The sequence below is a fragment of the Salmo trutta genome, chromosome 25 (assembly GCF_901001165.1).
Source record: "Salmo trutta chromosome 25, fSalTru1.1, whole genome shotgun sequence".
Classification (NCBI taxonomy): Eukaryota; Metazoa; Chordata; class Actinopteri; order Salmoniformes; family Salmonidae; genus Salmo; species Salmo trutta.
In genome coordinates, this window is record NC_042981.1 from 41,849,966 (window position 1) to 41,875,257 (window position 25,292).

A 25,292-nucleotide genomic window follows, 5' to 3' on the forward strand; every position below is an offset into this window, starting at 1 on the left:
GAGTGTGTGTGCAGAATGTAAATGTGTGTGTGTGTGTGTGTGTGTGTGTGTGTGTGTGTGTGTGTGTGTGTGTGTGTGTGTGTGTGTGTGTGTGTGTGTGTGTGTGTGTGTGTGTGTGTGTGTGTGTGTGTGTGTGTGTGTATGTATGAATAAAGCATGTGTGAAGTGTGTGTGTACTGTATGTGTGTTTGTGTGTTTGAAGCGAGCAGTTCGGTAGGAGGGGGGAGGTGAGAGTAGCCGTGTTCCTCTATCTGGCATACGCCATAGAGCAGCTCGGCAAAATGGCTGATGGCAGCATGTGGTATTGTGTCTGCTGGAGCACGAACACGCGTGTGCACCGCCTACTCATGGTGAGCTCTGTTTGCACACACACACACAGCTCCTCGTAAACACACACACACGCACACACACACACACACGCACGCACGCACGCACGCACACACACACACACACACACACACACACACACACACACACACACACACACACACACACACACAATGACATACATACACATAGTGTTGAAGATTTCACTGATTTAAACAAGCACACTAGAACGGGAGACGCATCTCTATTGTATTTTTAACTACAGAGCTAAGCAGCCTCAATCTGTATCAAACAGGGGAAAATAGCTATGCCTTTTCAGTTTTGATATAGTGTGTGCGTGTGTGTGTGCGTATGTTAATGTGCGTATGTGCGTGTGCGTGCGCACACTCATTTCAATTCCAGTGCGTGATAGAGCCGTTCATTGTGGACAGATCGATGACCTTGACTCTCAGTGGGTTAGACACTGATGTGCTCCAATGACCAGAATATCAGTTTCAGTTTCATTAGCGAGAGCACTAGAGTTACAGACTGACTGAGTGGTGTGTGTGTGTGTGTGTGTGTGTGTGTGTGTGTGTGTGTGTGTGTGTGTGTGTGTGTGTGTGTGTGTGCGTGTGTGTGTGTGTGTGTGCGTGTGTGTGTGCGTGTGCGTGTGCGTGTGCGTGTGCGTGTGCGTGTGTGTGCGTGTGCGTTCGTACTTATCAAATAGTAAATATTTTTAGAGGACAGTTTAATGTGCCACTTGGTCCCACTTGGGTTTGGGTTTTACTCTTAAAGCTATTCACTGTTAACATGGAAGAAAAAGATGAAGATACAATACAGACACCAGATAGTAGAAATAGGCTACACTACTACCAGTTTGGAGCTGGTGATTATAGCATCCGTATCTGCTTATAGTGGCCTAAATGGTCTCCACACAGCTAGCTAAATCTTACACAGCTTCTCCCCTGCATTAAGGTGAGAAAGACCTCCCCTCCCCAATCACACAACGCTCAGAGAGGATACTGGGGTGTCTTCAATAATGCAGGCTGTAGCAAAATGTTTCAAAATGGAAAACCTTTTGCTACGAGATCGAGAGTTTCTGTTGAGGTAGATCCCTCCTGGTTTTGTTCTGTTCGGTTTAGTTTGGTTCCTATCGAATACACACCACTGATGTTGAGGGGGGACCAACCGCTTGACTGACACATATCGCATCTCTGAGAGAGCTTCCCCAAACTTCTCTCTGCCTCTGCATCATTCTGCATTCAGCATGACCCAATTTCCCCCCCCCTCTCTCTTCCATCCCCCTCTTTTTCTCAAATAAATCGCTTAGTGACCTACTTGTGATTTTGCACCATTTTCTAATCTTCACGTATTATTCAGTATTATTCTGCTGGACAATATCATACGGAATTACATTTGTGCCAATAATTGATTTTATTATAAGGTTATTGATATTATCGGCACAAGTGTAATTACATAATATTAAAGAATCTGTGTAAAAAAATTGACAAATGCACAGGATTTGATTATGTGCTGAATGTTATTTTTTTTTTAAACATATTTAATCATTTAAATGTATTATCAGCTTTTTCAAAATGCTGAAATAACATTTTCGATTGTTTGTCTGGTCCTTTGTAGCTCAGTTGGTAGAGCCTGGCGCTTGTAAAGCCTAGGTAGTGGGCTTGGTTTCTCTGACCCCCATATGTAAAATGTACTGTATGCACACATACACACACATACACGTAAGTAGCTTTGGATAAAAGCGTCTGCTAAATGGCATATATTATCTACAAATTGTTGTGCAATTACAGCTTACATTGTTATGCATAGGCAATACATTATACCTTTTCCATAAAACGGTATGTATAACATTTGTAATTACAATACATGGTTCATGGAGGATGTCTTCTCTGAGTTAAACATAGAATAACGTCCCTACTACTAATAATAACAATATGTCATCGTGATTGTGGGGATAAGGTAAATCAATTTTGCAGCCTAGTGAAGCAGAAAGAAAAGTGGTAATTTTTTAATAATAAGCGCCGCTTAATTCAATGGCCCACATAACATTGATAACTCAGTTAGGTCTGCACCAGTTGGTATTGGAGATGCTGTTTTTATTACTGTTCGTTTTTAAAAAGCCATAACATAAAAGCGCTGGGTATGCTGCCAGTAGCTACCACCGACAGTGGTTTTCAAGTATGCTAATGTGTTTTTAAAATATAGTAGGCCTATATTGTTCAAGAGTATGCTCTACTAGGCTAATTTTAGAGCGACACGGGGCATGTCTTGACTAAACCAAAACAAAAGCCTACTGTATATATCATTTATTAGCTACAGATATGAATGAATGTCACGGTGTGATAGGTGGCGGAGAAACAAAACCAGAGTGTACAGTATCTACCAATCACACAGGGATGGTACAGTTTCACCCTGCGATTGTGTATTTTGGCATCTTGCAATGAAGGGGATGTACTGTACAGTCATACGGTAGTAGGCCTGAAATACCTGAATCCACTACTGGATATTGTGCAGAAGATGTGGTCATGTGAGCATGTACCATCACTATGCGTGTCATGCATGTGTGAATAATCATGCACTGGGGGAATGAGGCATATGCTGCAGTCTATAGCACAGGGCTGCATGTGTCTATTACTGTTAGGATGAGTATTGTTTATTTTTCTGTGTGTGTGTGTGAGTGTGTGTGTGTGTGTGTGTGTGTGTGTGTGTGTGTGTGTGTGTGTGTGTGTGTGTGTGTGTGTGTGTGTGTGTGTGTGTGTGTGTGTGTGTGTGTGTGTGTGTGTGTGCGTGTGCGTGTGTGTATGCATGTGTGTGTGATTGTACAGTGTGTGAGTTTGTGCACGTGTGTGTACGTTTGTACATGCTCGCGTGTGCATGTTTGTGTGTGTGCGAATGTGTGTGTGTGTGTGTGTGCATGTGTGTGTGATAGATTGAGGCTCCTTCCACTATACCGTTTACCAGTCCTGAGGAGAGGAGAGGAGAAAAGCGGAGAGGGCACTGGGGACACGGTCGACCCTGATTGATTGGAATCAGACTCCACATGACGGCAAATAATTTTCATCCATTAACTATCTATCTCTCTCTGTCCATCCATGCTCATCCCTCTCCTCCCTTGTCCTATCGCTCGCTCTGCTTTTTCCTCAAAGTATTCCATATGTTTGTCATTTCCTACTTCTCAATAACGGTAGTTGCACAAACTATCTCGCTATACTGTATGAACATCTGAGCTGGTGGATTTGGAATGTCTTTGGTGTCAACTGCATTTGATTGGTACTGTTTTGCTGCATTGGTATGATGAGCCCAATCCATTAGTATTTTATGATACACTTTCATCTCCCCCTCTCTGTAGGGATTCCACTATAGAGATTCTCTCATTTTTTACTATGAGTGTTCAAGCTCAAGGGTATTTCTTCTTCTGCCCCTAAAGAATTGAACACAAAAACACTGGCCTACATCCTCTCTCTCTCTCTCTCTCTCTCTCTCTCTCTCTCTCTCTCTCTCTCTCTCACCCTCGCTACCAACTCAATGCGGAGCTCTGCTTCAGGGTGAATTTGCAATTTATTTCCGAAGACAAAAATACCAAAAAGGACGATATAGTCTTTTGTAGCTCCCTCTCTCTCTTCTCCTCTTTTCTCCTCTCCACATCACTGTGCATTTCCTTCTTCTTACTCAGGCCTAGCAGGTTCCTCTGTCCCAGGGGCGATCGTACGGAGAGAGCATGGAAGGATGGATGGGTAATGGGCGCTGGGGGTTGGGCAGTTTGGGTGCAGGAGGAATTTCTAGACCATTGAAATTCCTTGGTATGTGTGGTCCATCGGAATTGTGTACACAAGCAGACACGCACGCACGCACACACACACACACACACACACACACACACACACACACACACACACACACACACACACTCATGTGGTATTAAACCCACATGGTATTTAAGTTGGTGCAACATTTTACCACACAATCATCATAGTTTGTGCACAAAATCCCATGGTCTGTGTGTATTTGATCTAGTATTTGTTTCATGTCCTGTATGATTTCTACTAGAGCGGGTCAGCTGGACAGTGATTGGCTTGGCCTGGGAGGAAAAGTTGACCCTAACAGCAGGCTCAGAGTCTGTGTGAGGAGAGGGGAGTGAGTCACTAAAAAGGATTTCACCCAAAGCCTCTTTCCAAAGAGGAGGGAGGGATGGGGTTGAGGAGGGATGGGGTTGAGGAGGGAGGGATGGGGTTGAGGAGGGAGGGATGGGATATTGGATGACACAAGGTCCAGATTAACCCCTAATCCCAGTACTGGTGCTCCGTGCAGGGTTTAGGTGAGGAAACCAGCCTGTAGGTTAAAACCAGGGCGGGTTATCTGGGGAGGGAGTTGCTAGGGAAGAAAGAGACGGGGGGGGGGGGGGAGTGTTGGTGTGTGTGTATGGTGGGTGCGTGTGTGTGTGTGTGCTTCCATGTGTGTGTATATATGTGTGTGCCTGTGTCCATGTGTGTGTGTGTGTCGGCAGCAGGGTGAGGAGTGGTGACAGTGGCACATGCCTCTGGTGTCTGTGGGATTATGCACAGGGCGTAATCTGCCCTGTGTATGTAGGGCAAGAGTGGCTTAGCCGGGCCATTCTTAGCACGGGTCGATTGGGTTCAAGTTTGGGGAGGGCCAATGGGCTCTCCCCCTCTCTATAGATCCGGGCAGGCCCATAGTAACTTGCTATGCCCCATTGTCATTGTACACAAGTGCAGAGCACTCTTGCATGCTTGCAATCCCTTACCATATACTCGGTTGATGTGAGCGGTTGGCTAAACTTGCTGGATTGTAGGCTACTTGGTAGGGGATAGTGATCTTGATCTGCCATAGACTTCCCTCCCTCCCTCCCTTTCCCTCTCTCTCTCTCTCTCTCTCTCTCTCTCCTGGCTTAAAGCAATGATGTAACAGGCAGCGAGATGTCATGCGCGTGTCACACCAACAAGGTGACCTTGTGCCACTACTGTACATTTCCTGTATCGACTGCTTCTGAATGTACTGACTTCTTGTAAGTGAGAGTTAAGACTACACATGAGCTGGACAGAGCCCAGAATTCACTCCTTTGTACCTATTTTGTCATTCAAATAGCTTCCTGTTTCTCTCACACTCTATCATAGGTCACTTCCTGTTTCTCGACTCTGTGAAACATTCAGATCAAACAATGTACAAGATAAGGCCTTCACCCCCCCTGATCCATTTCACACATACTGTACGTCCTTGTGTTGAATAGCCTATCTCCAGTTCTCTCTCTCTCTCTCTCTCTCTCTCTCTCTCTCTCTCTCTCTCTCTCTCTTTCTCTTTTGTTTGTTGGTGCCAACCGTGCCTGAATCCCACCTGCCCAGGAAGAGGAGAGCTCTTTAGAAATAGCGAGCGAGGTGGTGTGATTGGTGAGTTATAATTTTAATGAAGGCCCTCAGCAGTGTGAGACAAGCAAAAGCAACAATTACGCCAAAGTACCAAACAGTTTGCTGCTTTTTTCAAATGCTAATTAAAATCAGTTGTGGAGTCAAGAGGCAAAGATTGAAGCATGGCAGTAGTGGCCTATCTGTTTCTGACACACCTGGAGCCCAATCCCTATTCCCTTTATAGTAGCTAAGAATTGTGCACTATATAGGAAATAGGGTGTCATTTGGGATGCACTCCTAGACTGACACATACTGTAGGTAGTCTCACTAATAATCAAATGGAGAAGCATGCTCACAAAGTATCTGACACCAAACACACTAATTCACATGCCCCAAACCATGCACCAATGTACACACACATAACCCCAAACCTGGTTTTGACTCAATGAGACGCTAGGTTTTTTTTACAACTTATATAACCACCACTGCAATCAAACAGAATGGATGAGCCACTGAGTTCAGTGGGTTTGTTTATACCAGGCCATTTGGTAATCTCTTTGATTCTCAGCCCAGATCTGCATAACCACTTCTTCTGACTGACAACAGCTGTCGTGTTTTTTTTGTGGTTTTTTTTTGCTCTCATGGGACCTCATTTATCAAAGGTGCATGAGCACAAAAAATACTTTAAACCTTGCGTGCGCCAGTATTGCCCTAAAGGTTGGTATTTATCAATGTTGATCTTGCAGAGGAAATGTGCGTATTTCCACCCAAATCTCAGACCATGCGTGGTTGAATATTGCAAGCAAATATTGTTATTTTGAGGGAAATGGAAATGTTTGATGCTCGGGAATTATAATAATGGTAGGCTAATAAAACATTAGAACATAGGCCCAGTGATAAAACAGATGCATTTTCCATTGGTAAGGAGATCACAGAGTAGCATGTGTTCCTTTGAGTTTTATTATATGGGCCTGAATCATAATCATATTTTCTGACATGACTGGTTTATTCCTGTTACACAACAAATATTAGGATACCTGTCATGTTCTGACCAGTATGAGGGTTATTTTGTTAGTGTAGGCTGGTCAGGACGTGGCAGAGGGTATTTGGTTTATGCGGTTCGGGGTGTGTGTATTATGTAGAGGGTAGTTGATTTATGTATTCTGGGGTTTTTTGGTCACTGCTCTATGTTAGTCTATTTCTATGTTCTTTCTAGTTAGTCTGTTTCTATGTTTAGTTAATTGGGGCGTGGACTCTCAATTGAAGGCAGGTGTTGTCTAGTTGCCTTTGATTGAGAGTCCTATATATTAGGGTGTGTTTGAATTTGTGGGAGGTTGTCACTTGAATTGCTATCGTTTGCCTTCAAGTCTGTATTCGTTGTCCATCGTTTTGTTTGCATAAGTGTTTTCATTAAAGTTAATTATGAGCACTCAACCCGCTGCTCCTTGGTCCATTCCTGACGACCGTCGTTACAATACCATTTATCCATCACCCATTCAATAGTCATGCATGCTCAAAAGTAAATAGACCAGTAGCCTAGACAGCATGGGTAGGCTCCAGTATTGCTGTGAGAGAGGAGTGTGGCATCATAGCCTATTTCATCTACGGTAAGAGCCTATACCAAGACAGGAGATAGAAATACAAACAAAATATTGAACAACAATTATTACTTTGCATAGTGTGGGTTGTAGCACTTTTAAATTGTTTGAATAGACAGTCAATCACGCAGAATGTGCGGCCAGTATTTGGCATTTGCTATAGGCGGCATGCATTTTTTTGTTTTTTTTAAAAGTCACATTAAAAAGATTGAAACATTCTGCCCACACTTCTACAGAAATGTGATCAACTTTGCTTATTTTAGAAACAGACATGGCCCAGTTCCAAAATGTCTAAATCATACAGTAAATTAAGGTGTTTTTGTTAGGTGAACGGAGGGCGTTTTCCAGGCAGGGTTTTAGTGCTCATTTATGAGCACACAAATATAATATGGTTTGGATTTACCATGGCATTGTTGAATACTTGTTTCTGATTGGCTTGAAGGGCATTCTAGAGCGTGCATTATTTCCCTATAACGCATGGTATATTTGCACGGTAGAATTGAATCTATAGTTCATTCTTACACGTTCTATGTTTGTGCTGCTTTTTGAAAGCAAAAAAGCATGATTGGCATTGTTGAATTAGATTTTCATAATGGCAAGCTAGGAATGATCGTTTGGTTAGCTAAACTAGCGAGTCTGTTTGTTTGGTTACCACGGTAACCACTCTAGTAAACTTGCTAGCTACTTCAGTGGATGTTGAACACGTTTCTACCGGCAAATGAACACATTTGTAGCGGCAAATGTGTTAAATTATAGCCATGGTATAAAAAGGATAATCAACTTGGGGCTCCACTGTATGTGTTCTCTGGAAAATAATGCAACTCTGTGGAAGGTCAGTTCCACTCTTTGTCATTCATTATTTTCCATAGAGTACATAGCCCCTCGTTGATTATCCCCTACATGTTGCATACAACAGTTTGAGAAATCCCAATAATTTGTGGCGCACGCAAATCCTAGAATCTATACATACGCCAACATTTTGCATGAAATGCACGCACGGTTGATAAATGAGCGCCTGCTGACTCTAAAGGAAGTTACCACTGACAACACACACACACACACACACACACACAGTTACCCTTACTCTCCATCCATCCAGATTTTGTGAGCATGATCAGATCAGAGGAAGAATCAAATGTACTGCAAGCTAGCATTTCCTCTTGTGATAGAATACAAACCGCACATGGCCACATAGTCAAAGGCTTTTATTCTCCATATACAGCCTATTACACTTAAACATGGCAACCATGACATACATGAAGCTAATCACACAACGACAACTAACCAAATCTCTCTGGAGTCAGGAAAATCATGGAACACATTAATCTTTTTTGCAGAAGAAAAAGAGGACACGCACAGACACAAGAATGGGCTTAAAACACAAAGGCACAGCTATCTTCTGTGAATCCCTTTCCTACACCACACCCCTCTATTTTTGCCCTTCATTCCGAGTGCTCCAATCAGTCAGCATCAACAGGCTTGTGAATCTTTCGCGTCTCTCACCGTCGCTTTTCCTTCTTGCTCTATTTTAACCTGGGCTGCCTTCCACTCACTCTCCTGGCTTTAGGTAATTACCTCGCATTTGCATCGCAAAGTCCCCCGAGCAGCCCTCAGATCCCCTCAGCTCCTCCGCAGGTGATTGAGCTTCAATATCTACCATCGCAGACAGAGAGAAAGAGAGAGAGTTATGGAGGGGGTGATGTGATGTTATTTGTGGATTACATAGCCTACCTATATGTTTCATATCCACCCTGACAGACAAAAAGAGAGAGGGGGGAGAGAGGGATCGCGGCAGTTATGGAGAGTGGTGATGATATTTGTGGAGGACATGAGGGATAGCCTTGCTACACGTTCTGTTCTTCCATGAGCAGTTTGATATATGTAAATCATATGTGATATGATTCGCTTACATAAGTAGGCTACATACAGTACCAGTCAAAAGTTTGGACACACCTACTCAAAAGTGTTAAAATAATCCAAATGTATTTTATATTTGAGATTCTTCAAAGTAGCCACTCTTTGCCTTGATGACAGCTTTTCACACTCTTGGCATTCTCTCAACCAGCTTCATGAGGTAGTCACCTGGAATGCATTTCAATTAACAGGTGTGCCTTGTTAAAAGTTCATTTGTGGAATTTCTTTCCGCAGATCAGTTGTGTTATGACAAGGTAGGGTTGGTATACAGAAGATAGCCCTATTTGGTAAAAGACCAAGTCTATATTATGGCAAGAACAGCTCAAATAAGCAAAGAGAAACGACAGTCCATCATTACTTCAAGACATGAAGGTCAGTCAATGTTGAAAATGTCAAGAACTTTAAAAGTTTCTTCAAGTGCAGTCGCAAAAACCATCAAGCACTATGATGAAACTGGTTGTCATGTCCTTGAGTCCAAATTTGAGATTTATGGTTCCAACCGCTGTGTCTTTGTGAGACACAGAGTAGGTGAATGGATGATCTCCGCATGTGTGGTTCCCACCGTGAAGCATGGAGGAGGAGGTGTGATGGTGTGGGGGTACTTTGCTGGTGTCACTGTCAGTGATTTATTTAGAATTCAAGGCACACTTAACCAGCATGGCTCCCACAGCATTCTGCAGCAATACGCCATCTCATCTGGTTTGCACTTAGTGGGACTATCATTTGTTTTTCAACAGGACAATGACCCAACACACCTCCAGGCTGTGTAAGGTCTATTTGAGCAAGAAGGAGAGTGATGGAGTGCTGCATCAGACGACCTGGCCTCCACAATCACCTGACCTTAACCCAATTGAGTTGGTTTGGGATGAATTGGACCGCAAAGTGAAGGCAAAACAAGTGCTCAGCATATGTGGGAACTCCTTCAATACTTTTGGAAAAGCATTCCAGGTGAAGCTGGTTGAGAGAATGCCAAGAGTGTGCAAAGATGTCATCAAGGCAAAGGATGGCTACTTTGAAGAATCTAAAATATATTTTGATTTCTTTAACACATTTTTTTGGTTACTACATGATTCCATATGTGTTATTTCATAGTTTTGATGTCTTCACTATTATTCTACAATGTAGGAAATAGTAAAAATAAAAATACAACCTTGAATGAGTAGGTGTGTTCAAACTTTGACTGGTACTGTATGTACACTGAGTGTACAAAACATTAGGAACACTGGCTTTTTCCATGACATACAGGCCAGGTGAATCCAGGTGAAAGTTATGATCCCTTATTGATGTCACTTGTTAAATCCATTTAAATAAGTGTCGATGAAGGGGAGGAGACAGGTTAAAGTAGGATGTTTAAGCCTTGAGACAATTGAGACATTGATTGTATATGTGTGCCATTCAGAGGTTGAAGGGGTAAGACAAAATATTTAAGTGCCTTTGGACAGGATATGGTAGTAGGTGCCAGGCTCACCGGTTAAAGTGTGTCACGAACTGCAGCACTGCTGGGTTTTTCACGCTCAACAGCCCTCTTATTGGCAGACTCGACAGCCTTGGTTTCTCAAATGATTGCCTCGCCTGGTTTACCAACTACTTCTCTGACAGAATTCAGTGTGTCAAATCGGAGGGCCTGTTGTCCGGACCTCTGGCAGTCTCTATGGGTGTGCCACAGGGTTCAATTCTCGGGCCGACTCTCTTCTCTGTATACATCAATGATGTTGCTTTTGCTGCTGGTGATTCTCTGATCCACCTCTACGCAGACGACACCATTCTGTATACTTCTGGCCCCTCTTTGGACACTGTGTTAACTAACCTCCAGACGAGCTTCAATGCCATACAACTCTCCTTCCGTGGCCTCCAACTGCTCTTAAACGCAGGTAAAACTAAATGCATGCTATTCAATCGATCACTGCCCGCACCTTCTCGCCCGTCTAGCATCACTACTCTGGACGGCTCTGACTTAGAATACGTGGACAACTACAAATACCTAGGTGTCTGGTTAGACTGTAAACTCTCCTTCCAGACTCACATTAAGCATCTCCAATCCAAAATGAAATCTAGAATCAGCTTCCTATATCGCAACAAAGCATCCTTCACTCATGCTGCCAAACACTCCCTCGTAAAACTGACCATCCTACCGATCCTCGACTTCGGTGATGTCATCTATAAAATAGCCTCCAACACTCTACTCAACAAACTGGATGCAGTCTATCACAGTGCCATCCGCTTTGTCACCAAAGCCCCATACACTACCCACAATTGCGACCTGTACGCTCTCGTTGGTTGGCCCTAGCTTCATACTCGTCGCCAAACCCACTGGCTACAGGTTATCTACAAGTCTCTGCTAGGTAAAGCCCTGCCTTATCCTAGCTCACTGGTCACCATAGCAGCACCCACCCGTAGCACGCGCTCCAGCAGGTATATCTCACTGGCCACACCCAAAGCCAATTCCTCCATTGGCCGCCTTTCCTTCCAGTTCTCTGCTGCCAATGACTGGAACGAACTGCAAAAATCTCTGAAGCTGGAGACTCATATCTACCTCACTAGCTTTAAGCACCAGCTGTCAGAGCAGTTCACAGATCACTGCACCTGTACATAGCCCATCTGTAAACAGCCCATCTATCTACCTACCTCATCCCCATACTGTATTTATTTATTTATCTTGCTCCTTTGCACCTCAGTATCTCTACTTGCACATTCATCTTCTGCACATCTACCATTCCAGTGTTTAATTGCTATATTGTAATTACTTCGCCACCATGGCCTATGTATTGCCTTAACTTACCTCATTTGCACTCACTGTATATAGACTTTTTGTTTTCTTTTGTTCTACTGTATTATTGACTGTATGTTTTGTTTATTCCATGTGTAACTCTGTGTTGTATGTGTCGAATTGCTACGCTTTATCTTGGCCAGGTCGCAGTTGCAAATGAGAACTTGTTTTCAACTAGCCTACCTGGTTAAATAAAGGTGAAATAAAAATAAAAAAATTGACAAAGTGTCCAATCTCAAAAAGCATACTACAGTTTCGGAGCTCTTGGTTTCTAAACAAAAAAAGGGTGGCTAAGACTGCTTACCACCATCAAAATGGGTCTGATGGTGGTCTTTTCCTCCTCCGTTTTGGTGAGCAGGGAGGAACCACACATCCTTCCCTTACCCATTATCCCCTTGTTTTTGAGAGAAACCCACTGGCCACAAACTTAAATTCAACTTCCTGTGCCTAGTAGAAACATCAAAGTGGCCATATCCTCATCCACAAAATGGAGATCATGTTACAACAAGTCTGTTACAAAAGGATTTATTTTTGCCAGCGATCCAATTCACTTTACACTAAACACAGGTACCGGCACTGGAGCAATAATAAACCTAAACTATAACAGTGGAAGAAAATGCATGATTATTATACTCAAATATGGCAGATTATTTCACCAATCTCCTAAACAAAATGGCACAAACATTTCTGTGACGATTCTTAGGTAAATATAGGAGGATTCACAGACTAGTGAATGAAATGTTTGAAACAAAAGGAAAATGGTTGAGCATTCAAATCTGGAAAATGTTGGGTCTGCGGAGCAATAATAGACCTAAACTTTATTTAAATTGAATTACCTTGCATTTTCTTCCACGTTTTCTACCACTGTTTAAAACACATGAATTACTTGATTGGAAATTACCAAAGAGAAAAAATAGAGGCTGCCTTTGCCCTCTGCTGCATTTAAACAGATGCACCGCCCTGAACTAACCCCCAGAATGAGCGATGGAGGATGGTGAAAAGCTCATTTGCATGCTGAACGGCGTTCTTAATGTGGATATTTATTTAAATTTAATTTATTTCACGCACACACTGCACTGTAGGCTTTTGTGCCAAAGTCATATTAACCCCTGCCTATTTATTATTCAGTGCACGACGTCCCGCACGCACGTTGAATATTCATGTTGATGGACATTCGCTGTCGTTTTACTCCTCCCATATCCCAACGCAACAGCGGCGCGACGCAGCGCCATGGAGACTGTCAAAGTACAGAAGAAACTATGTTTACTGTTATTCGCTAAAGCACAACTGCTTCTCGCTTGGCGCCTTCTTTTTATTGTGTCACTCGCTGTCGCAGACATGGCAGACACGACAGCCATGCCCACCAAAGACCGCGCTTTGAAAGGAAGGGAGGAAAAAATGGTCGTGGCAGGTAAATGAAAACACGTCTCTCGTAAAACTACATCGTGCCGCACAAGATGTTTGTTTACAAGTCCTCCGGGCACAGCAAAGTCAGATGACGATGCACACACTGGTTTAACGTCTTTTTTCCCATGATTGTCATATGACGTTTCTAAGTTAATATATGGTTATTCACCTCTCTGGTTCAACTATAGGCATATGGGTTTAACGACCAATGAGGGGTGGTCCTGAGCCTAGTTTTGTGACGTATTAGGCTACGCCTTATGGTGATCAGTTAAATTCAAAGTTATCCCAAACTATTTACCGTATTACTTTATCATGCACATAGTTTGCCCCCAGATCATTGAAAGTGTTGTTTGATTTGGTCTCTGTTTCATAATGGACTAAATATTTATTTGACAAAGTAGCCTTTGCAAACGTTCCCCTCCACTGGGGTGTAATTCTTTAGGGGCTATTCATTTGAGATCATTTGAGTCAGTTTAATGCTTATGAGAGTATGTGCTTGGATGGTGTCTATAAATGTCTATGTAACTTGTTTTTGTAATAAGCATAATCACCAATTTCAAGATTCCAACCACAAGTTTGCACACATGACATGTCAGATTGTTGGCATTGATTATGCAATGAGTTTGCAAATCCTGAGTTTGCAAAGAGGATGATTTTGAGGTCCGGTCAACCCTCCCCCACGCCTCTCCCTCCCGGCCAACTAGCTGCTTAGTGCATGGCCTTGAGCACCACACCCAAAGCATTCTGGGGAGCTCTGCAGCCCACTGCAGCGTCCAGGGGCCCATCTGTGCATTATGCGCATGAGAAGCTCCACCCTGTCGTAAATTCCCGGGCCGTCTGTCGGAGCAGCTCGGAGACACCGCATGGCGGAAATCTGTCCTCCCCTAGTCACCGTGGGGGGGTTGGGGAGGGGGACTGCGAGAAGGACACCCTGTTCCTGGCCGACTTGGTCCTAAACGTGTAAGGGCCCGTTTTCACAAAGCATCTCAGATTAGGAACGGTGATCTATGATCAGGTCCCCGTGTCCATGTAATCATATTCATTAGGATTTAAAAGGGAGAAATGATCCTAGATCAGCACTTCTACTCTGAGAACCTTTGTGAATATAAGCCCAGGCTTGTAGCTCAGCAGCAGAGCAGATGCTTCGCATGTACTGCACAAGACTTATCCATGGTTGATGGTTCAAATCCTCAGCATATATCCTAATCGTGGTCTTGTTGCCTGTAGGCACTAACCAGAAACACCTAGCTTTAGGATAGACAGACAGGGTGGCAATACTATCCTAAGTCAGACTTTAACCTCAGGCCTTCATGGAAGGAAGTGCACACAGGTTATAGTGGTGTGAATGTCTACACACTGTGCGTTGCCACACTTTTTATTTAACTAGGCAAGTCAGTCCAGAACAAATTCTTATTTACAACAACAGCCTACCCCGGCCAAACCCTAACCCGGACGACACTGGGCCAATTGTGCGCCTTTGGGACTCCCAATCACGGGCGGTTGTGATACAGCCTTGAATTGAACCAGGGTCTGTAGTGACACCTCTAGCACTGAGATGCAGTGCCTTAGACCGCTGCGCCATTCGGGAGCCCACACTTGCCTAACTTTCGTTCTCTGAAAGGAACTTGTAATGTCATTTCTCTGATGTAGGCTATTGACCAACATTTGGCCTGTCAATGCAGGGAAGTCATGTTTCCTATACGGTGTCAGTATCTCTGATATGACCCAGTCTCTTCTCAGTAGCCCAGATGGTCTCCCATCCAGGTTCTGACCAGGCCCAAGCCTGCTTAGCTTCAGATGACAGACAGCAGAGGGAATGACTGGTTGGCTTGTATTTGGTTTCATATGGCATCATAGTAGTAGCCTCTGACAGTCAGGATATAGCCTACTGTAGAGAAGGAGTCATAACTGAGAAAGAATCCGCGTGCTTTTGTTTCGGAATAGAGGCTACCCTAACACGGTTTGCTCTTTGGTTTTCCCTGTAGCCTAGTGTATTTGTATTTTCTTCAGTATTCTGTAGCATGCTGCCGTCTTTCCCTGTCCCTCCTGAAGTGATCAATTCCTCAGATTCCATACTGTAGCAGCTCCATCTTGCTGACTGTAGCAGTCAAGATCAATTGGGTGATGGGGCGGGAGTCCTCTCCATAGCAACCAGAAATGGTTGCTAGGATACACGTTGTATGGGAAGCATGGGGGATGAATGTTCTGACGGTCTGTGGTCTCCCCTTCTCCCTCACTGAATAAACGTTAGCACAAACTTGCCCACAACCCCCAGTTTTCCCACTTAATGCTGTCTCGCTTTGGCTGAACTAGCGAAAGTCGTCGCTTTTAATGCCTCACTACTAGTGGCCCGTTGCAAATAGCTTTTTGGAACTATTTCAAATACGCTGACTGTGTAGATATACCAATGGCTATTCTTACTCACAGAAAAACATAGTATAGTAAGTTTAGTTTTGAACTTTCAGCCACAACACTCCAAATGAAAAAAAAAATTGTTTGTCATGTATTTTTTTTTCTCACTCAGAAGAGCTCAAGGCTCACTCACCTCTTCTTTCCAATGGTTATAAAACTACAGACCACCATCACCACCACCACCATATTGCTCCATCCCACCTACCTCTCCCCACAACGCCCCGCTTCGCCTCATCCCGACTTATCATCCCATGATGCTTTGCGGTGGAGCAGAGCGTAGTTGGCACCAGTAGAAAGCGCCAACCTTCGCCTCGTGCCGGACTGTCTGCCAGCCTGTGTGAGGGGACAGAGAGAGAGAGAGAGAGAGAGATAGATAGAGAGAGACAATGCCACTTGGGAGAAATTAAAAGTCTGGAATGCAACCTCTTCATCACAGCATTGGCATGGAATCCTCGAATCCCGGAAACCTGGATTCTCTCATATTTACGTGTGCGGCAGGAATCTGTTTCCGCGGACGAAAAATGCAGGAATGTTACAGTGGCACGAAAGGCTAACAAAGGAAAACGCCAGTTCGGTGACGGAACTGGGCATATTATTTGGTCGCAAAAGAGCGAAGTTAGCCCTACCATGACCGGTGGAGAGGCTGGCTAAAGCAAGTTTTGACCGAACGTGGTAGCCGATGGTTTGCGGAGTTGTTTTATTTCTACCACCACAATTAAAAGCCAAATTAGCCAACAAAAGCTGTCTGATTTCTGATTACTACTGCTTTACGGTTTGACTGTAGGCGCTTTTCAATTTCCTCCAAAAACAAAGGACAAAGATAACGCCCATATTTTATCCAAGTCACACCAAAAGTATTTTTTCACACGTTGTGTCCTTTTGTAAGCTCACCACCACCCTCCCTTATTCCTTTTCTCTCCCTCCTCTCCATTGCTGGCATATTCAACCAGTTATTTTGCCTCCTCGGTGCTATTCGTAAGGTGGGGTGTTGTTGGCAAAGGCACCCGCTGGCATTGGCGGGGGGACTGGGCTCAGTGAAAAGAGCCATCCTGGAACCATCTGGACCTCTGCCAGGGCTCCATGGGAGAAATACCCACAGCAGAGGTTGGTGTGTGTGCTCCAAGGAGATGTAGCTTTCGTGTATGTGTATGTGTGTGTGTGTGCGTATGTGTGTGTGTAAGGGAGAGAGAGACTGATGATAGGAACATGGTGGGAGGAGAGGAGGGGGTGTGAAGAGAGAGAAGGCAGGAGAATGGCAGGAACACAGAGACGAGAGAATAGAGAGAGAGAGAGCGATTTTGGCGCTGAGCGAGATTCTGTTGACGACCGCTACATGTCAGCGTGTTCTTGGCCTTCTCTGTTTTTACATATTTAAAAAAAAAAAAGAATCCTTGTTTGTTTTTTCGACCCCCGTTCACTTTTTGGACCTGGCGCCCGTGCCATTGCGTTCATCTGCTGCCCAAAGGCATGGCGGTTTTCGGAAGCCAAAAGAATCTCGCCGTCCATCCCTCTGCCACGGTCATCTGTTGCTTCTCCCTGGCGATTTTCTTTTCTCTTTTTTAGCATTTGGCATCCTACACTCCTCCTCATTCTTCTCCTACTCCTCCCACTCTATTGCTTTCCTGTCCTCTCTCCACTTATTTCTCCACTCATTGCCTTCTTGCAATACTGCGATACTGCTGTTTGCCTGATCCTGTCTTTTTGTGAGAGGGTGGTGGGTGGTAGGGGTATGAGTGTGTCCATGAATAGGGTGGCAGGGCCAGTCTACCTACTGGCTCAAAGATGTGACTTGACACGGGGGGAGCGCAGTAAGACGAGTGTCTGCTTGAAGCGATCTATCCCAACATTAGGATCAGGAGTTTTTCCTGATCAAGATTTTTCGTCAGGAAAAAGTGTTTGCAGACGCATGATCTTAGAGACTTTCCACTGGCGCACCGTCATTCAAGATGGCTGTTCAGGGGTGGGTAGAGTGAGGCTACTCTGGGGTTCAGGGCTACATTGATTTGTCGCAATGTCGGCTTTTCTATTTTCTAACGAACTCCGTGTTGGCCAAGTTATCGTATTTATCTACTTTCTTCTACACACAAGTCAATACATTTCATATTGTGGGAATTTACTGGATCTCAAGCTGAAATGCTATATAACATCTATTTGTATGGACCCTATTACACACAGTGCCTTCGGAAAGTATTCACACCCCTTGATTATTCCCACATTTTGTTACGTTACAGCCTTATTCTAAAATTCATTAAATAAAACATAATACTCAGCAATCTACACACAATACTCCATAATGAACAAGTGAAAAACAGGTTTTTTGATTGGAGGCCACCTGTGGTGAATTGAATTGATTGGATATGATTTGGAAAGGCACACACCTGTCTATATAAGGTCCCACAGTTGACAGTGCATGTCAGTGCAAAAACCAAGCCATGAGGTCAAAGGAACTGTCTGTAGAGCTCCGAGACTGGATTGTGTCGAGGCACATATCTGGCGAAGGGTACCTAAAAATGTCTGCAGCACTGAAGGCAATCAAGAACACAGTGGCTTCCATTCTTAAATGGAAGACGTTTGGAAACATCAAGTCTCTTCCTAGAGCTGGCTGCCCGGCCAAACTGAGCAATCGGGGGAGAAGGGCCTTGGTCAGGGAGGTGACCAAGAACCCGATGGTCACTCTGACAGAGCTCTAGAGTTCCTCTGTGGAGATGGGAAACTTTCCAGAAGGACAACCATCTCAACAGCACTCCACCAATCATGGTAGAGTGGCCAGACAGAAGCCACTCCTCATTAAAAGGCACATGACAGCCCGCTTGGAGTTTGCCAAAAGGCACCTAAAGGACTCGCAGACCATGAGAAACAAGATTCTCTGGTCTGATGAAACCAAGATTGAACTCTTTGGCCAGAATGCCAAACGTCACGTCTGGAGGATACCTGCCACCATCCCTATGGTGAATCATGGTGGTGGCAGAGTCATGCTGTGGGGATGTTTTTCAGCAGCAGGGACTGGAAGACTAGTCAGGATCGAGGCGAAGATGAACGGAGCAAAGTACAGAGAGATCCTTGATGAAAACCTGCTCCAGAGCACTCAGGACCTCAGACTGGGGCAAAGATTCACCTTCCAACAGGACAACGACCCTAAGCACACAGTCAAGACAACGCAGGAGTGGCTTCAGGACAAGTCTCTGAATGTCCTTGAGTGGCCCAGCCAGAGCCCGGACTTGAACCCGATCGAACATCTCTGGAGAGACCTGTTAATAGCTGTGTAGCAACGCTCCCCATCCAACCTGACAGAGCTTGAGAGAATCTGCAGAGAAGAATGGGAGAAACAGGTGTCCCAAGCTTGTAGCGTCATACCCAAGAAGACTTGATGCTGTAATCGCTGCCAAAAGTGCTTCAACAAAGTACTGAGTAAAGGGTCTGAATACTTATGTAAATGTGATATGTTTTTTTTATTTGTGTAAATTAGCAAAAAATTCTGAAGACCTGTTTTTTGCTTTGTCATTATGGGGTATTGTGTGTAGCTTGATGAGGGAGTAAGGCTGTAACGTAACAAAATGTGGAAAATGTCAGGGGGTCTGAATACTTTCCGAAGGCACTGTATGCCTTTAGGTCACTAGTCAATTCATCAGAAGTCTAAAATTACAACCCAAGCTATCCATTGTGTTGGGCTTTAGTATCACAATTCCGTCCATCATTTCTATTATATGATATTTCCCTGATTGACAGTAGTCCACTGTGGAGATAACATTGAGCATATTAAAACAAGCACATTTTTTAAACTTTTTAGTCATTTAGCAGACGCTCTTATCCAGAGTAACTTACAGTAGTGAATGCATACATTTCATTTCATTTCATGCATTTTTTTAAACATTTTTTGTACTGGCCCCCCGTGGGAATCGAACCCACAACCCTGGCGTTGCACACACCATGCTGGCGTTGCAAACACCATGCTCTACCAACTGAGCCACAGGGAAGATCTGTGGGTGCCAGGTGCCACCCGCGCACAACCGGGTGGCACCTGGCAATTGGAGATTTTTACTATTCAGGTTAATGTCAAACATGATCTGAAATTCACCCAGATATAACACTGACCAAAAGCAAACGCCCCCCATTACACTCTGGTGTGTGTGTGTGTGCTTGCATTTGTGCACACGCATTCACAGCCGTTGATCCACAAACTAAAATGAGTCTGTGAAGCAGTGTAAACCAGCCTGGCTCGGTTAGAGATTTACAGACTAAGTCACCTCAGTCGTGTTAGCATTAATCTGCGTGCTGGTTATTCTTTCAGTTTTCGCGCATTATTTCCATTCCGTTTATTCCATCCATATCGGCACATTTGGCATCGATGCACCGCCCCCGCGACCACTTCGTATATGTAGCATATCATTTTGTTTTTCAGGTTCTATTCAATACCGTATAACAAGGGGCACAGTTTGGCACGACAGCCATTTCCACCATTCCACCAGGGTCATACAAAGAGAGTGCATCGTCCACCTTTTGACCCCCTACACAGAAATCGCTGCTGGTTGGTTTGAAGTAGGGGAGGGTGGGGTAGGGCTGGGCGATATGGACAAAATATTACCTCACGGTATTTAAAAAAATAATAATTTGACGTTATGACGGTATTTGACAGTATTTTATGTTTTTTAATAATAAAAGTTCTGAATTTGTTTTATGAGTAGGGCGTGACCCTAGGGTGGCAACACATACATTCGAAGTGATTTCAATGGGTCTTTCTCCATTCTGTTTGTTTTATACTGTTCAACTTCAACCCCCAAAAAGTCCGCATTTTCATTTGCATTTGAGATCATTTCCACACTGCCACGTAGGGCTGCATGATATGGGCAAGTAATCGGGGCCTTATTTTTAACCAAATGTTGCAATTTGACTTGCGATTTAGAGCAAAACACTTGGGTTAACTGTTGGATTCATGGGAATATAATGTATAGTCTAATTATATAGTTAGAATATAATGGTGGGCACGTTTAATACAGTGTTGTTTGGCATGAAAATAAATGAAAATGCCAGGGAGGAGTTATTGTGACAGGGTAGGAACTAATGTGTTGATAGGTGTTTCCTAGGAGACCCTTTAATCTTTGGCTACATTGAATGTTTTCTCTTAGCTACTTCATGTAGCTAACATATTCTTACTTTGCGTTTACCTCTTTAATTTAGAAGACACTGTTGCCCAAACAACATGCTGATTTAGGTCTACACAATCACTGGTATTATCAGGCTGTATAGCTAATTACGCATGCTCTTACTCAGTACATTTATTAGCCAGCTAGCGATTAGCATCCACCAAGATTTAGGAACAACTTGCTAAGAAAAGACGAACTTGCTGTTTGCAGATGTAAGAAACACAGGCTAATAGTGGTATTAAAGAATGCTGCTAGTAGATTTATATTAAGAAGCAAAGTGACAAATGCATCGTTGTCATCAACAGTGTTGCATGTGCTGCATTGACCATGCAGACTGAACGCAAGTGTCTCGTGGTTGAGGAACAACAAATGCGCTCCTTGAGTGACAGGGGGCATGACTAGGTCTGTGTGGAAAGCGGCATGGAAAGAGAGAGTGGAGAGAGATGACTCAAGTAGAAAAGTAAACTATAAAAATGGATGTTACACACTGCGTATCACATTTAACAAACCAAACATTCAAATGCCGCTATAGAAGGTAAAGTAAAATCCCAAACCGGTCCGTGCATCAATACCGGTATATCGCAAAAAACGGTATACCGCCCAGCCCTAGGGTGGGGTTAGAAATGGGGGTCAGAACCATTTAATCTTCTATGTGTCTTCCAACTCTAGAGCCACCCGGCTCTGATCCCACTTAGCAAGAACAGGCCGGCTTGCCAAAGCGGTCGTTAATCCGACCCATGTAGCATGCCACCGTTTTAGTTTACCTGGGGAGAGGAGCTGAGCGGAGAGGAGATGGGGAGGAGAGTGGGGGAGGAGGAGAGGGGAGGGAGGGGGAGATTTTACTGGGACATCGCCTGACTAGTGCCACTTTACCCTGCTCTGCTGTGGTGACCTTTGTCCTCCTGACCTCCGTGCACTACTGTTAAGCAGCATGGCACAGATTGGACACATACATACTCTCACAATGGCACGTTGATGTCGCAGCGTTTTATACACAAAGATACTGACTGTCATTTCTCTTTCTCCTCTCTCTCTTTCTCTCTCTATCCCCCTCCCCTCCCCCCATAGAGAAGCATGCTGTCAATGGCAACCCCACAGTGGAACCGTTTCCAGAGGGCATGGAGACCATCATGTTTGGTAAGCCTCAATCTCTTTCAAATGACGCTACCACTGATGACCGCTTTCACTTTTCATTGGTTCTCGTTAGCTGTGGTCATATTACAGTCTTATGAACAATAGTGGCAGTGGTAGTGTTATATATGGAGGAACACAGTAGTATTGATAGAGTATGTTTTTTTGATCATCTAGGATCAGCTTACCCTCCCCAAATCCTAAACGTGACAAAATCAAATCAAATTATATATGTCACATGCGCCGAATACAACAGGTGTAGTAGACCTTACAGTGAAATGCTTACTTATAAGCCCTTAACCAACAATGCAGTTAAGGAAAATACCCCCAAAAATAAGAAATAAAAGTAATAACTAATTAAAGAGCAGCAGTAAAATAACAATAGCGAGGCTATATGCAGGGGATACCGGTACAGAGTCAATGTGCGGGGGCACCGGTTAGTCGAGGTAATTGAGGTAATATGTACATGTTGGTAGAGTTATTAAAGTGACTATGCATAGATAATAACAGAGAGTAGCAGCGGCAAAAAAGAGGGGCGGGGGGGGGGTCAATGCAAATAGTCTGGGTAGCCATTTGACTAGATGTTCAGGAGTCTTATGGCTTGGGAGTAGAAGCTGTTTAGAAGCCTCTTGGACCTAGACTTGGCGCTCCAGTACAGCTTGAGGTGCGGTAGCAGCGAGAACAGTCTATGACTAGGGTGGCTGGAGTCTATGCGGTAAAACCATGTCAAATTGACCTTTGATCATGTCTAAGTATGTCTCTCTCTGGGCCAGGTATGGGCTGTTTCTGGGGACCTGAAAAGCGCTTCTGGCAGAAATCGGGGGTGTTCTCTACCCATGTGGGCTACGCAGGGGGACACACACCCAACCCCAACTACCAGGAAGTGTGCTCAGGTAACTACACACACACACAAACCCCACCCTCCTCACACAAAAACACGTCTATGTACACTAGTGATGCACGGGTCAGCTGTTTGTTCACCCGTTCGCAACCACCTGACTATATGTGATAAAGTGAGAATCTGAGGCCCACACCTGACCCTAACCCGCAAATATAGAAAATGTGCTCCACAGTCAGAGATGCCGGAATGATTATTTGTTATTCAACTTGTCTATAATAATTAGAGTGATGAATACTTATTTCCCTCATTAAAATGCAAATCAATTAATAAAATTTTTGACATGCGTTTTTCAGGATATTTTTGTTGTTATTCTGTCTCTCACTGTTCAAATAAACCTACCATTAAAATTATAGACTGATCCTTTCTTTGTCAGTGGGCAAACGTACAAAATCAGCAGGGGATCAAATACTTTTCCCCCCCACTGTACATGCAGTTTCTCTTCTGTCATTACTTGGGACTCTATTCAATCAGATCCGCTTTAGACGACATCCGCATAGCGGCTGTTTTGGCGGTGTTGTAGGTGGAACTGCGTTAGAGCTGTCATATCCACAAGCGGCTCCTGGCATTATACCTAAAGCGGAGTCGCATTACAAGAAATCCCGCGCAGCCTTGTTTACAAGTTCGAACACTGGAATGAGAGACGTAAACTACACCTGGGTTAGGCTGATAAAAATTCTCATTATTTTGTTGAATGATTTTCAATTTGAGCGTCATTATTTCTATGTATCCTACATTTTCTCATTCTGAATTTCTAACGTGAGTGGGACAGGTATAGCTTTGTGACAATGATCAAGAGCAGCTGCTCACCGATTTGACAGCTCCAATGCAGTTACACCTTCCCGGTCCTATGTCATACATCGATAGAATGAACGCTTCATCTGTAAAGTTTTGTCTTTCATCTCTGCTTCTCTCACGCAGCGAAGACGAGGACCGGGGAGAAAATGCAATAAAAAAGATGAAAGATTTCAAATGACATCAGTTTGACCGGTTTTAAGGGAATTTAAAGATGTGATATCGACCCAACACATTTCTGATACGATTTTAGTTTGGCTTGGATGCATATTTTATGCGGTTGAAATACTATCAGCTTTTTATGACGCTGATAAAGATAGCATCTTTATAGACACTCCCTAACCGTCCATTCATTCTCTTCAATCCTGTTCCAGAGTCAAAATGTACATTTTGTTGAATTATTTTACTGCAAGAACTGCATAATTCTGCAGGAGTTAATATTAAGGCTATGTGAGAGGTTATAGACCTATAGTCAGTGTCCAGATTTCAGTTACTATTCCATTTAATCTAGAAGAAAAAGAAACTAGATGCACTATTGTAAAGTGGTTGTTCCACTGGATATCATAAGGTGAATGCACCAATTTGTAAGTCGCTCTGGATAAGAGCGTCTGCTATATGACTTAAATGTAAATGTAAAAACGCACACCTATTAAGGCGAGGTGCTGGCTAGCGGAGTAGAAAACTAGAAAATAAGGGAGAGCTGCACACTCTAGGAGCTCAGATGCAAAAATGTAATATCCAACGTTTCGACAGCCAAGCTGTCTCATCAGGGTATGATCACGAACACTGCAAGATGACTCATTTATATAGTGTCAAAAGACAGACAGGTGTCTGTAATCATGGCCAAGTGTGGCCTAATACCATTGGTTAATTCTGAAATATAAAAATGGCATACAAAGAACAGCATACAAAAAAACAAATGGATAGCATACGATCATAGATTCATTTTAGTCTACACAAGCTTACAAACAATTACAATGGCAAAGTCACAATAATCACAAGAATGGCTTAAGATCAAAGTCTATGTTGAGACCGAAAGGTGCAAGGGTCTTTTAAATTAAAGGTCCAGGCAGCCTCTCGTTTTAACAATAAATTATCAAGGTCACCCCCTCTCCTAGGGAGGGTGGCATGTTCGATGCCAATATAACGCAGAGACGAAATCGAGTGGTTTGCTTCCAAAAAGTGGGCCGCAACTGGGTAAGTCAAGTTTTTGCACCTAATGGTGCTACGATGCTCTGAGATACGTACTTTAAATTCACGCTTTGTTTTACCCACATCATTTTTTACCACAAGGACAAGTTATAAGATAAATATTTGCCTTAGTGGAGCACGTAATAACACCTTTGATTGGGATCGATTTCTACTATTCCATTTAACCCATCTGAACAGTACAGTTCCCTTGACGTTCCATATTGTTTTGTGACTGTCGAATTTGTATAGTGCCTCACAAACATTACGCACAACATATTTCCCAAACATTAGGCTACTGTTCTGGCCTTTATTTTCAACTCTCCATTATGCAGCTTTTCTCTTGTTGAATTA

At 43.7% G+C, this 25,292-nt stretch overlaps 1 protein-coding gene across 2 annotated transcripts in view; it reads left to right on the forward strand.

Moving 5' to 3' along the window:
* Nucleotides 1–25,292, forward strand: part of msrab (methionine sulfoxide reductase Ab) — a 59,623-nt gene that overhangs the window by 3,390 nt on the left and 30,941 nt on the right. Inside the window, exons 1-3 of one of the 2 annotated variants that reach the window (XM_029714033.1) lie at nt 12,972–13,377; nt 21,995–22,063; nt 22,831–22,950. In XM_029714033.1, the coding sequence (XP_029569893.1) occupies nt 13,197–13,377; nt 21,995–22,063; nt 22,831–22,950 (370 nt within the window). In that variant the 5' untranslated portion in view covers nt 12,972–13,196. Of the gene's footprint in view, nt 1–12,971; nt 13,378–21,994; nt 22,064–22,830; nt 22,951–25,292 lie in introns of those variants that run through there. The other variant, XM_029714034.1, reaches the window with a different exon arrangement.